Source organism: Monopterus albus, unplaced genomic scaffold, assembly GCF_001952655.1.
Source record: "Monopterus albus unplaced genomic scaffold, M_albus_1.0 scaffold96.1, whole genome shotgun sequence".
Lineage (NCBI taxonomy): Eukaryota > Metazoa > Chordata > Actinopteri > Synbranchiformes > Synbranchidae > Monopterus > Monopterus albus.
Window position 1 is genome coordinate 1,325,601 of NW_018127976.1, and position 13,848 is coordinate 1,339,448.

General features: G+C 40.6%; 1 protein-coding gene across 2 annotated transcripts in view; it reads right to left on the reverse strand.

Annotated features, from left to right (window-relative positions):
- Nucleotides 1-10,898, reverse strand: part of mrpl27 (mitochondrial ribosomal protein L27) — a 14,978-nt gene extending 4,080 nt beyond the window's left edge. Inside the window, exons 1-2 of one of the 2 annotated variants that reach the window (XM_020608982.1) lie at nucleotides 10,801-10,866; nucleotides 8,914-9,042 (exon numbers count right to left, since the gene is read on the reverse strand). In XM_020608982.1, the coding sequence (XP_020464638.1) occupies nucleotides 8,914-9,042; nucleotides 10,801-10,834 (163 nt within the window). In that variant the 5' untranslated portion in view covers nucleotides 10,835-10,866. Of the gene's footprint in view, nucleotides 1-8,913; nucleotides 9,043-10,800 lie in introns of both variants that reach the window. The other variant, XM_020608983.1, reaches the window with a different exon arrangement.
- Between the last annotated feature and the right edge of the window lie 2,950 nt (nucleotides 10,899-13,848).

The window sequence follows — 13,848 nt, forward strand, 5'->3', positions numbered from 1 at the left end:
TTGTAGTGTGTGAAGTGTGGGTATTTCCAACTTATGCAGTCTATGAAATGCAAGAAAGGGAAAAGGAGGGGAAGTAAATAAAAGAAAAAAAAAAAGACCAATAATAATGATGATAACAACAGTACTACTAATAAAAATCAGCTTGTTACATTTCTATAGGTTGGTGGGAACGTGCGTGGCCTCAGCCCCGGGTATTTGATTCAAGTTGAAATGTGTTAAAAATGGGTTCCATGTGTCACAAAAAGCAGATAAACTATTCTTGTAAGTGAATGTCATTTTCTCTAATGTGATGTATTTTATCAGAAGGTTGGTCCACTGGTTTATGTGTAGTGATTTGTTTGATTTCCAATTTTGAAAGATTGTTTTCTTGGCAATAGCTAGAGAAATGAGGAGTGGGTTTTTATATTTAATTGGTAGGTGGTCGATATCTATGATATTAACAAGTAAGCAAAGTGATGGAGAAGGAGGGATTCTACAGCCCAAGATGGTGGGGAGTTTCTCTGTCACTGCTATCCAGAGGGAATGAACTGGTTGGCAGGTCCAAGTAGCATGAAAGTAACTGTCGGTGCAATCTAGAGTGCATTGTGAGCAGATGTTTGTGTCTTTGAAACCCATTTTGAACATTTTACTTTCTGTAATATGGGTCCTATAAATGGTCTTGTATTGTATAAGTTGTAAGTTTACATTGCTGGTCATACAAAAGATGTTGCAAATTTCTGTCCAGAAGTTGGAGTTGAGGGGGAGAGTATTTTCTTGGAGGATGTAATTTTCATAATTTCATCAATTAATTTGGAAGGCTGTAGTGGGTTATTGGTTACACTAATCTTTGACTTAATGATGGATTTTAGCTGATTATACTGGAGGAACTGTTCTCTCTGAACTCCATACTTCTGGATCAGTGTATTAAATGATATGAACTGGTGGGGCCACAGGTCTGGCACCATTTAGTGTTTCCAGACCTGTGGCCCCACATCAATGCCATAGGATTATCACTCCACTTACGGCCCCTAATTTTGCTGCTGCATTTCTGGCCTCTGGACTTCATTTCTCTGAAACACAGACTCTTCCCACGTGCCCTGAGGCTTTCCTCTCCTCGGTTGACTCTACCTGCTCTCTGATCATGGACTCCATCACTCCATCTATGATGAAAAGACCCAGAAACATCTCTGACCCATGGCTGAATGATTCTACCTGGGTATTGCGGAGACGTTGCAGACAGGCGGAGTGCAAATGGAAAAAGGATGGCCTGCATGTTTCCCTGGACATGCTAAGGGACAGTTTGGTCTCGTACCAGAAATCTGTTAAAGAAGCTAAAACTCAATATCTGTCTATCATTTCAAATAGTAGTCATCATCCCAGAGTACTTTTTAAAACCATTAATCAAGTCATTAATCCTAGTGCTGCCCTACCCACTGAAGGCTCAGTTCAGTTATGCAATGAATTTCAGAGCTACTTTACCGATAAGGTCTGGGCCATTAGACAAAACGTTCCTAAGTGTCCATCTTCTGTACCACCTGTTTTTCATGGTCTAGATAGGCTAGAATCCTTTGTCCCGGTCTCACTGCCTCAACTCAAAAAATATGTCTCAGTTAAAATCTGCTTTCCCCCCCCTTGATCCTGTCCTGCCAGGATGGTCAAAGAGGTTACTGATACTATTGGCCCCACTCTGGTCACATTCATCAACTCCTACCTTGAGCTGGGCATGGTTCAGACCACTTCTAATAAAGCCCAACCTTGATCCCTCTCTTTTGTCTAATTTCCACTCGATTTCCCCCTTACCTTTCTTATCCGAGGTCATGGAAAAGATTGTCCTTATCCAACTGCAAACTCATTTGGATCGGCTCAATATTGTTGACAGATTTCAATCAGGTTTTAAACCTCACCATAGTACAGAATCTGCGCTGCTGAAGGTGCATAATGACATTGCTTTGGCCCTTGATGCTAAACAGCCTGTCATTTTTGCTCTGCTAGATCTATCAGCAGCTTTTGATACCGTTGATCATACAGTTCTGCTCTCCCACTTAGAACATTATGCTGGCCTGAAAGGCCCAGCTCTGAGCTGGTTCACTTCTTTTCTGACCAACAGGACTTTCTCTGTCACTATTGGGGAGTTTTCCTTTACTGTGGCACCCCTTCACCTCAGGGGTCCCTCAAGGCTTGATTTTGGCTCCGCTACTCTTTTGTTTGTATATGTTACCACTTGGCTCAATTATATCAAGGCATAATGTGCATTTTCATTTTAATGCAGACAATGTCCAGATTTATGTGCCTCTGACTCAATGTGACTCCAATGCTCTCACTCCCCTTGTCGGCAAGCCTGTAAAAATGGGTCCTGGAGAGAGCTAAGGAGCACAGGAAACAGACCATAACAGCAGAGCTGGCCTCTGATCATCTGGCATCAGAAACCTTAGAACAAGGGCTGCAGGAGAGTATTGAGCAAATTGACTGTTTTCAGTCAGAATTCACACAAGAACAGCAAGGATGTGTGCAAGAAGCAGCAAGAGGAGTTGAGAGAGAGAGAGAAAATATTAAAATGCTATGGCAGAATGCATAAAGTAATAAGTAAGGGTAATAGAGATGATTTATGTGTGTTTCATTTGAAATAATCACTAGAAAATGCGTAAGAATAAAATGTAAAATGATTGTATTGCATGGAATGGTGAAAAGTGCTTTTATATCCAATCCCATTGCAAAGAGTGGAGAGTGGAGTCACAGAAAAGAGGAAGACACACATCCCTGAAAAGGGGAAGTGAAGTTGTGTGTGTGTATGACAGAGGAGTGTGATGAAAAATGAGAAAGACACCGAGAAAGTAATAAAAAAAAAATCATGTTCCATGTATAAAGTAAAGATTTGATTGATAAAAACTGTTTAATCAATATCTAATAATCAATGTTTAGTCAAGTATAGTATTCAAACTATAAAGATCCATGTTTTGATTTTAGGGCATTGATGGTTTTGTGAAAAATCTGTGTGTAATTGTGACTGTTCAGTTGAAAGCAATAATGGAAACTTTTGTATTTCAAGCAGAAGTGGGATTTCTGTATTGTGTTAAGTATTAAGATCATAAGTTTTCTAAAGAAAGGGGAAGTAGAATCTGAGGCTGGATCTAACTGGTCAAAAGCAGTCATGAACAGTTACAAGAATCCTGAACACAATATGCAAATGAGTTCTGAAGAACAACAGTGTGCAGGCCAAAAAAGGTATTAAGTGCAAACTGTGGCATCTGGTTGGATGAAGGGACTGAGTCTGCCGACCAGAACCCTTTAAAAACCCTGGCAGAAAGAGGAACGAGTGAGTCCTTCCACGGTTGCAGCCGGAGGCTCTGTCCGGTTGATTTCCTGACATCCAGAAGACAGAGGGGCTGAAGGAACACAACTGAAAGAGTAAGAAGGCTGCGGCTTCCCCCCCCCCCCCCCCGCCCCAACAACTCAAACCAACTGAGGATTGGTGACCATGAGCAAACCTTTGACTTTTATTCAGTATCGAGAGCTCAACCACGATAAATTTTATCAGTATGATCATTTTAAATTTATGTTTAGAAACAGTAATTTATTTAGATTGTAAGCCAATCAAGACAATTGATGATTTTAATGTTATATTTTGCTGCTTTGCTGTACCTCTTTTAAGCTCCTATATAAAATTCCTGAAAAGGTTTAATACTCTGTGTTTATTGAGTGATGATGATGCTGATTCTTATGATTTTAGTGGGTCTACACTTTTAAGTGGTAATTGTTAAAGTTGCATATATTGCACAATTCTCAGTGAGTTTTCAATGACACAATTCACATTATTAATAGTAGTATGCCAACCCTCTCAGCAGTGTCTCAGAGAGGCAGTGCCTCTCTGATTGGGCTTGTTGCTCGGGTGTTATGCCATACATAACCGGCTGGCTGCTGGGGTGAAGGATTTTTGGACAGTTTAATAATCAACAGTATTAATAGTATGCCAACCTTCTCAACAGTGTCTCAGAAAGTTAAAACAGGCAGTGGCAACCCAGAGGTGTTAACAAGCTGCCTGGCTGCGGATACCTCATGGTGACAACACAAGCAGCACTTTTCTGATTGGGCTTGTTGCTTGGGTGAACTCTGTAGAAATTTCCGATGTCAAACACTGGCTCGCACAAAATTTTCTTCACTTAAACGAGAGCAAAACCGAGTACATCGCTTTCAGTCCAGATCTGGCCACCCTGATACCCAAGCTAGGTGCCTTGGCCCCTTCGGTCACTGATACTGTTAAAAACCTCGGAGTAATATTTGACAGCAGTTTTAACTTCGATAAACAGATCCGCTCCGTAGTCAAAACTAGCTTCTTTCATTTGAGGATGCTAGCAAAAGTGAAGCCCTTCTTATCACATGCAGAGTTGGAAAAAGATATTCATGCTTTTATTATGTCCAGACTTGACTACTGCAATGCCCTTTACGTTGGTATCTCGTAATCTCTCCTTCAGAAGCTGCAACTTGTACAGAATGCTGCGGCTCGGCTTCCGTTGAGTACTCCCAGACGTGCTCACATCACTCCTGTTCTCTCCTCGTTACATTGGCCACCAGTGAAATTTAGAGTCGATTTTAAAGTACTGTTATTTGTCTTTAAGTCTATCAATGGCCTTGCCCCCTCATACTTATCAGAGCTTGTGTCTGTCTACTCTCCCCATAGAGCCTTGCACTCTGCAGACCACCTATCCCTAGTCACCCCCCACTCTTCCTACAAAAAATGGGGAGATCGCTGTTTTAGCAGCTATGGCCCTAGGCTCTGGAACTCGTTACCTCCAGAAACGCGGTCCATAACTGAGTTGGCCCCTTTTAAGGTAACTCTAAAAACTTACCTTTTTAGACGGGCTTTTGACAACTAACCCAGTTTTTTAAGGGTATCTTTTCTTTTGCAGTTTTATCATCCACCTTTTCGATATGTTATTTCTTGTTGTTTTTAAGGTTTGCTATGGTATGCATGTTTACTGTGAAGCACTTTGTGCTCCTTTTTTGAGTTTTGCTATACAAGTATTATTATTATTATTATGGACTGTATTGCACTGTATTTTTTATATAGCGCTTTCTCACAGTGTGTTGCACTGGCCAAAGCGCTTTACAGAAGATCATACACCATTCACCCATTCACACACTACATTCACACACCGATGACGACAGGCTGCCATGCACCGGCGCTAGTCAAGCCACCGGGAGCAATTCGGGGTTCAGTGTCTTGCTCAGGGACACTTAGGCATGCGGGGAGACTGGGAGTCGAACCACCAACTTGCTGGTCAGGAGACAACTGCCCTACCTCATGAGCCACAGCCATGATTATTATTACTTATTTTCTGTGATCTCACTTCAGATTTGAGTGGGTACGTTTGTTCAAAACCTTTGTTTTGTCTCATAATGGCATTTCACATTGGCACTTTTGATAAGTGCCACGGTTTCTGAACATATGAGACACACTGGTTTAGTGCTACCAGTGGGAAGTATGAACAGAAATGAGTCTGTCCATTCCGGATTAAATACTCTATTTTCACTGTCCACTTTTCTTTTCTTGGAGAGCGCCATTTGTTTCTTATTTTTCTCTCCCTTTCTCCATTTCACCCGTCTTTTTCTCAACTTTCTCCGGCGGTTGCCTGTATCTCTCCCTTTCTCAGGCTCAGTCGTCTCCACCTCTCCCTTTATTTTCTCTACATGTATCGCTATCTTCTTATTTTTACCGTCTTTTCATGTGTAACTTGCCTCTAACTCTCTCATCTCTCTGCACTATAGAGTCACAATGTCTACTGCCTGGAATGCACAGACTTGACTGGCTGAGTGGTATCACATGGGATGGTTTAACTCGCATGCAATTGGTCTGTGTGTTTCCTCATCCACTAAACCACAACCGTAAAGACTACAAAAACGGCACCGGTTAAAATAGAAGCGCCCTGTCAGGTTTTAAATCATAACCTTCTGTTTTGGCTGTAGGTCCGGGTCCATATGGGACAGCTCCTGGGTCCAGACCCAAACCGCGGTCCGCCTGTTAGTGACCTCCGCTTTATAGTGTCATTGGGTTCCATTCATTTCAGTATGGTATGCAAAACTTGCAAAGACTTGCTTAAGATAACACATTGACGTTAATGTTTTTATGAGATATGTTCATGTTAAAATGTGATTTTTCTCATTATTACGACATACTGTATTTTCTCCTTATAAAGGCAGGCTACTGTAGTTTCTCATAATAATGTGAGCCTGAATTTGATCAGTACGCTCATTCAGCTCAACAGCGTCCGTCTCTCATCATCACCTCCTATTTCAACTTTCCACACACACACACACAAATAATAATTAGTCCATAAAACAACATATGAATGCAGCTCATGAGCAAATACCCTGTACATGTCCTGATTATGTTTCAGGCATTACTGACACGAGATGAAGTCAGTGTGGCTGCTGTAACTCACACCAAGCTATGCAGAGTTCACATTAGGGAGTAGAAATTATATGATCCACTTTAGGAGTGTGCAATATCATATTAAATAGGTCCTTGGGCCATACATTTGAAACTGCAGTACATATGTAGTGGTTAAAACAAACAGTATATGTTAATTCTTATATGCACTTTATCAAATCCTTTCATTATTAGCAAGTCACCCTTGCAAAAAACTGTGGAAAAAGTGCATTTTGGTTTCGCTTTGGCTGCAGGCTTTAAAAATGGAATCATGTCACCATCTGGTGGATGACTATCAGAATTACAAGTTGGGACCAAGTACTTCAAAATTCATTAGGAACAGAGCGCAGTGCATTGCTTTATTGTAAGATAAATATGGCATCAAAAATAGTTTTTTAATGGGTTCCAATGGGACAAAAAATGTCTGGAGGGCAATATTTGGATGGATTTTAAAAATCTGCCACTACAAAAAAAAACAAAAACAAAAATGCATCAATATCAATGTTACTACTAATCACTGACCCATGCCAGGGCCTAATAATAATAATAAAATACTGGTTGAAATCTATTTTTTGAAAAAAAAAAAAAAATTTCCATTGAAAAAAAAGAGGGATTATGACAATATACTGGCCTTTAAAGTGTTAAAAAAAATCCCCAAATATAATTAAAAGTTTTTAAAAGATTTGCTAGTTTAAAGTGGAAAAAATATGAATTTATGACAATGTTAGAGCTGTTTTACAAAGGGTACATTTTTTGTCCAGAGGGACACTTTTGGATGGATTTTAAAGGATGGCATGAGGGGAGGCGATAGTGGGGTGGGTAGAGCAGTCGTCTCCCAACCGGAAGGTTGAGGGTTTGAATCTCAGTGCCTGCAGTCCACGTGTCAAAGTGTCCTTGGGCAAGACACTGAACCCCCCCTGTTGCCCCCCATGGTTAGAGCCATCGGTTGAGTTGGCGCCGCAGATGGCTGCCATCAGTTCTGTACCGGAAACAAATTCCTTGTGTGTAACATACTTGGCCAATAAAGGTGATTATTATCCTTAAATTGCTTAAACACTGAATCTGGAACAAGCAAAGCTTAATATTATAAACACATGACCGCATGGGTCAAAAGGAGGGTGGAGAGGATCATTGCAGACCCCTCACACCCCGGATACAATCTGTTTGAACTCCTCCCCTCTGGACGGCGTTACAAGTCCCTGTGCACTAAGACAACCAGGCACAGGGACAGTTTCTTCCCCCAGGCGGTTGCTCTGATGAACACTTAACCCACGACAGTATGATTGGACAATAACCCTTAGTGCAATAGCTGTGTATATATACATTGTACAGAGTCATAGAGGTCTCTAGTTTTAAGTACTCCATTTTTATCCCTATTTATCTCATTTCAATGAACATTCCTTTGTTGTCTGCATTGTTTACTGTCTGTTTATACTGCTTTTTTGGCACTGTTTGTTGATGTTAATACTGCTATTTTGTTATATTACACAGCCTTATGCTGGTTTACTGTTTTGCACATTGAGAGCTGATGTACAGTGGGTACGGAAAGTATTCAGACCCCCTTAAATTTTTCACTCTTTGTTATATTGCAGCCATATGCTAAAATCATTTAAGTTCATTTTTTTCCTCATTAATGTACACACAGCACCCCATATTGACAGAAAAACACAGAATTTTTGACATTATTGCAGATTTATTAAAATTACAAACCTCTGTTCTGTTGCTGAACATTACCACACACTGTAGTATTGTGGCTTTTAAAAATAAAAGCCTGAAGTTAATGACAGGAAGTGATGCACTGCTTTCAAACTGGTTGGATTTTCAAATTAAAGGTCCAGGATTGTTACTTAAGACCCAGCAATGTGCCAGATTTTCACATTAAAAGCCACAGATAAATGCCTGTGTTTCAAAATGCATTATAAACTTTATTTTGACAAATACTTCTACCCTTTTACAAATAAGTGATTTTATTTTATTTATACTCACTTTGATAATATAGCTTCCACTGTTTCAATGATGCATATAAGCTCTCGTCTTACTGAGATAAAGAAATTAAGCTCCCAACTTAAGCTTTTCTTTTCATTTTCTGTAATTATTCAGCACTGCATTTCAGCAGTTTCAGGAATGTTAAGGCCATTTTTTCAGTAATCAGCATTCACACACGATTTCTGCAGAAAATGACCTTTTCTAGTTTAATATTGTGTTACTGAGACATCTCTGCACAATCGCCGTAAATAGAAGCTCATCTAAATCTACTGTGGTTTGAAAACTAAGAGATTACAAATAACTAGGGGCCACACTCTAACCTAATTACACTCTAGTCTACAGAATAAGGAAATTTTTTTAATAAAATGCTTTTGTAAATTTTTAAAAGAAAGAATAACTGTGACACATGGGCACTGTGTTATATGTGAGTATTGACACAGATTGTGACTTGGATGCATTATTACGCCCCTACAAATAACTGTGCAATACAAGGCTGTCACTCTGAAAAAATATTTTATAATTACCATCTTGTTTCTTGAAGCCATATCGCCGGCCAGGACGCTTTCCTCCAGTATTCCTACAGGTACCACCAGACTTCTTAGATGCAAACCTCACAGAATCCAGTAGAGAGGAGTGACCAGGCACCAACAGACCTGAAAGCCAGCACCATGAACACATTCAATTCAGAAATGTTCAGTTTCAGTCATAGTCACTATAACTGATGACACCACAACAAACTGTTAAAATTTGACAATTTAACCAAGTTTTACTTATTTAATATAAATTTGCAACAAAACACATCATAATATTCATTACAAACTACAGAAACTATCACAGTGCCATGTTTCTTAATTCAAACAACAATAAGTAACGTTTAAAGATGTTTGCTGATAAACACTTTGCTGTTGCAGAAAAGATCATTTTTGAAGGACAAAATCCTTTAGTTCTAGTGAAGGACTGAACTGGAATTTGTGAATGAAAACAGCAGACATTGTGATGAGGATGCAGACTGTGATGTTACAGGTATGTGCCAAAAAATTAGAATATTGAGGAAAAGTCCATTTATTTCAATAATTTGTTTCAAAAAGTGAAACTTGTATGTTATATTAGTTCACTGCACACAAAGTGAAATATTTCAAGCCTTTATTTGTTTCAATTTTGATGATTATGGATTAAAGACAAAAAAAAAAACCCAAATCCAGTATTTCACAAAATTAGAATATCATGACAAAGTTCAACATTGTAGGCTCCCTGTGTCCCAATCTAGTCAGCTAATTAATGCAAAACACCTGCAAAGGTTTCCTCAGCCTTGAAATTGTCTCAGTCTGGCTTAGTAGGCTTCAGAATCATGGGGAAGACTGCTGACTTGATGGTTGTGCGGATGACCATCATTGACACCCTCCATAAGGAGGAAAAGTCTCAAAAGGCAATTGCAAAAGAAGCTGGATGCTCACAGAGCGCAGTATCAAAGTATATTAACAGAGTGTTAAGAAGAAGGGAAGAATGTGGCCGGAAAAGGTGCAAAAGTGACAGGGATGACCGCAGCCTTGAGAGGATAGTCAAGCAAGGGCGATTCAGAAATCTGGGGGAGCTTCATAAGGAGTGGACTGAGGCTGGTGTCAGTGCATCAAGAACCACCACATATAGACGTCTGCATGACATGGGCTACAGCTGTAGAATTCCATGCGTCAAGCCACTCCTGAACCAAAAACAACGTCAGAAGAGTCTGTGCTTTCCCTCGATATTCTAATTTTTTGGCACATACCCGTAGACTTGAAGCAGATGGCTCAGTCTTGTATAAGCCGCTGCATGTAGAACTATCACAGTAAGATGTTTGATTGCTTGCTACATCGAGCCAATAATCAGGTGACCATCCCAAATTAAGCTTTATTTTGTCACAGTTATCCGATGTCACGCCGATTTTGAATAAATTGTGAGACAGATATATAATAATTAAAGATCATTATTTAGTTATAATGAACTTCTTTTCCAATAACTGCAAAGGAGTTTGCCGCTGTCTTTGACGTCATTCCCTCTGGCCTCATCGTGTTAAAAAAAAAAAGATTTTAAAACAACACAGACTTATCAGTCCGCTACCGTGTTAAAATAAACCAGACTATAGAGTCTGTTTTCATAATACAAGTCACAAAGTGCTGTGATGCCGAAGAAGACGGAGACCCTGGCCCAGTTTAATTCCTGGTTACAATTATCCTTGCATCAAGTGTCGTTCAGTGACAATGTAATACTACGCATTGAAAAGCTAACAGAGCTAGCTAATTTAGGCTGTAATACGACTGGATTAAGACATATGCTTATAATAAAGCTTGTGCTGCTGGCAATAAATGAGCGAATTTAACGAGAAATTAACACATTTGAAAGGATTTCTTAAAAATACTACCACAAATACTTAATACCTGCTCTTGACCTGAACATCAAGGACGCCATCTTGAATGCTGTAACTTAAGTATTTGCGTCACATCCGGATACGTGTGTTGCGTTTAAAATCCCCAAGACAAATGACAGTAACAACTGTAAAACCACACTGAAAGAACAGATTCAAACTTGTTGCTGAAAAATATAAAGTTATACGCACACCAGCTTAATTAATATACAGCAACAAAATTACTCGAAACAATAATTTAAAGGGATGAGATTTGTTAGCGGATCTGCATGAATAATTCGCCTCAAAGAACTACATTATGTTTAGACTTTTAAAAGCATTTTACGCAAATAAATTGAATTATAGTTACTAATTATTATTAATTTTAATTCAGAAATAATATATTTTACACATTGCTTAGGCTGAGGGTAAAACGTGAAACGTGATTGTCAACATTTGTAAAAATTATCCTTCCACAAATTGAAGGCATCATTGGCATGTCGGACTCTCGTGTACAGTTTTGTCAATATAAAGGAATAATTGACAACACTGCAAGCAGGTAATGCTAATACTTAATTAAAGTATCTTATTGTATGGATGCTGACTCAGCATCCATACCTTGTTTTCCTGGTTTTTATTATTATTATTGTAATACTCTCCGTTCCTACACAAGCAGCCAGTCAACAGGTTCAGTCTTCACCTGCCGTCGGCCGCTTGAATAGGGAAGCATTGTCTTTACGACGACCTGAGGCACAGGCAGTGGGGCTGAAACCCGAGCTTCTGACACCAATGTAATACTCTCCGTTCCTACACAAGCAGCCAGACGTTCTTGTGGTATCAGTGTCCTTTTATTTGTAATAACTTAACAGGCTTCCATGCTGTTGTTTCAGCCACAGCACACGCTAACGAGCTCTTTTTAAACTCCCAACATTCAACACTCCACAACAACACCAACAACTGCCTGCTCTTCCTCGCTCTCTCCTCCCACACACCTCACAGCGCCCCCCCCTCTCACATTCTTTCAGGCAATAACATGTAGAACCATATAACAGGATGCTAGACATTAGAACCATATAACTAGATGCTAGACATCAGAACCATTACACAGCCCCCCCCCAAACAAAACCCCTTGCCCTCAAGGGGACACACAAAAGTCCTCAAACCACGGAGGCCTCCGCCTCCATCTCTGGGGTCTGTGTGGACTCAGTTCATGCCTTTCCTCAGTATTCAGTAGCAGCACCCTTTTTAGCTAATACAGCCATGAGTCTTTATAGGAATGATGCAACAAGTTTTTCACACCTGCATTTGGGGATCTTCTGCCATTCCTCCTTTCAGATCCTCTCCAGTTCTGTCAGGTTGGATGGTAAACGTTGGTGGACAGCCATTTTCAGGTCTCTCCAGAGATGCTCAATTGGGTTTAAGTCAGGGCTCTGGCTGGGCCATTCAAGAACAGTCACGGAGTTGTTGTGAAGCCACTCCTTCGTTATTTTAGCTGTGTGCTTAGGGTCATTGTCTTGTTGGAAGGTGAACCTTCGGCCCAGTCTGAGGTCCTGAGCACTCTGGAGAAGGTTTTCGTCCAGGATATCCCTATACTTGGCCGCATTCCTTCCCTCAATTGCAACCAGTCGTCCTGTCCCTGCAGCTGAAAAACACCCCCATAGCATGATGCTGCCACCACCATGCTTCACTGTTGGGACTGTATTGGACAGGTGATGAGCAGTGCCTGGTTTTCTCCACACATACCGCTTAGAATTAAGGCCAAAAAGTTCTATCTTGGTCTCATCAGACCAGAGAATCTTATTTCTCACCATCTTGGAGTCCTTCAGGTGTTTTTTAGCAAACTCCATGCAAACTTTCATGTGTCTTGCACTGAGGAGAGGCTTCCGTCGGGCCACTCTGCCATAAAGCCCCGACTGGTGGAGGGCTACAGTGATGGTTGACTTTCTACAACTTTCTCCCATCTCCCGACTGCATCTCTGGAGCCCAGCCACAGTCATCTTTGGGTTCTTCTGTACCTCTCTCACCAAGGCTCTTCTCCCCCGATAGCTCAGTTTGGCCAGACGGCCAGCTCTAGGAAGGGTTCTGGTCGTCCCAAACGTCTTCCATTTAAGGATTATGGAGGCCACTGTGCTCTTAGGAACCTTAAGTGCAGCAGAAATTTTTTTGTAACCTTGGCCAGATCTGTGCCTTGCCACAATTCTGTCTCTGAGCTCTTCAGGCAGTTCCTTTGACCTCATGATTCTCATTTGCTCTGACATGCACTGTGAGCTGTAGGGTCTTATATAGACAGGTGTGTGGCTTTCCTAATCACGTCCAATCAGTATAATCAAACACAGCTGGACTCAAATGAAGGTGTAGAACCATCTCAGGGATGATCAGAAGAAATGGACAGCACCTAAGTTAAATATATGAGTGTCACAGCAAAGGGTCTGAATACTTATGACCATGTGATATTTCAGTTTTTCTTTTTTAATAAATCTGCAAAAATGTCAAAAATTCTGTGTTTTTCTGTCAGCAGCACGAAGGCCCAGCGACAGTTGACTCCCCCCTGAGCTCCTCCTCCTTGGCGTCCCTCCGATTACAATAGGTACAGCCGGCAGCTGCACAGGGAAGTATGCTGCACAAAGTACAGGTCCTTTCAGGTTTTCCACATTTTGATATTTTTCAGACTCATCTTACAGTGGATTCAATTCATTCAGGTTTTTAGAGTGATTTAGTAAATTTATTGCAAATAAAAGACTGAAGTTTCACATTTCCATAAATATTCAGACTCTTCACTTAGGACCTGGTTAAAGCACCTTTGGCAGCAATGACATCCTCAAGTCTCCTTGAGTAGGAAGCTACAAACTTGGCACAACTTTCTTTTGGAATTTTCTTCCATTCCTCTTCAACCAGGTGGTTGGGCAGCCAGAACTACGAAGAGTGCTGGTGGGTCCAAATCTCTTCCATTTGAGAATGATGGAAGCTACTGTGTTCTTGGGCACTTCCAATGCTGAAAAATGTTCTTGTGTCCTTCCCCAGACCTGTGCCTTGACACAGTCCTGTCTCACAGGCCTGTGCACAGTTCGCTCCACCTCAT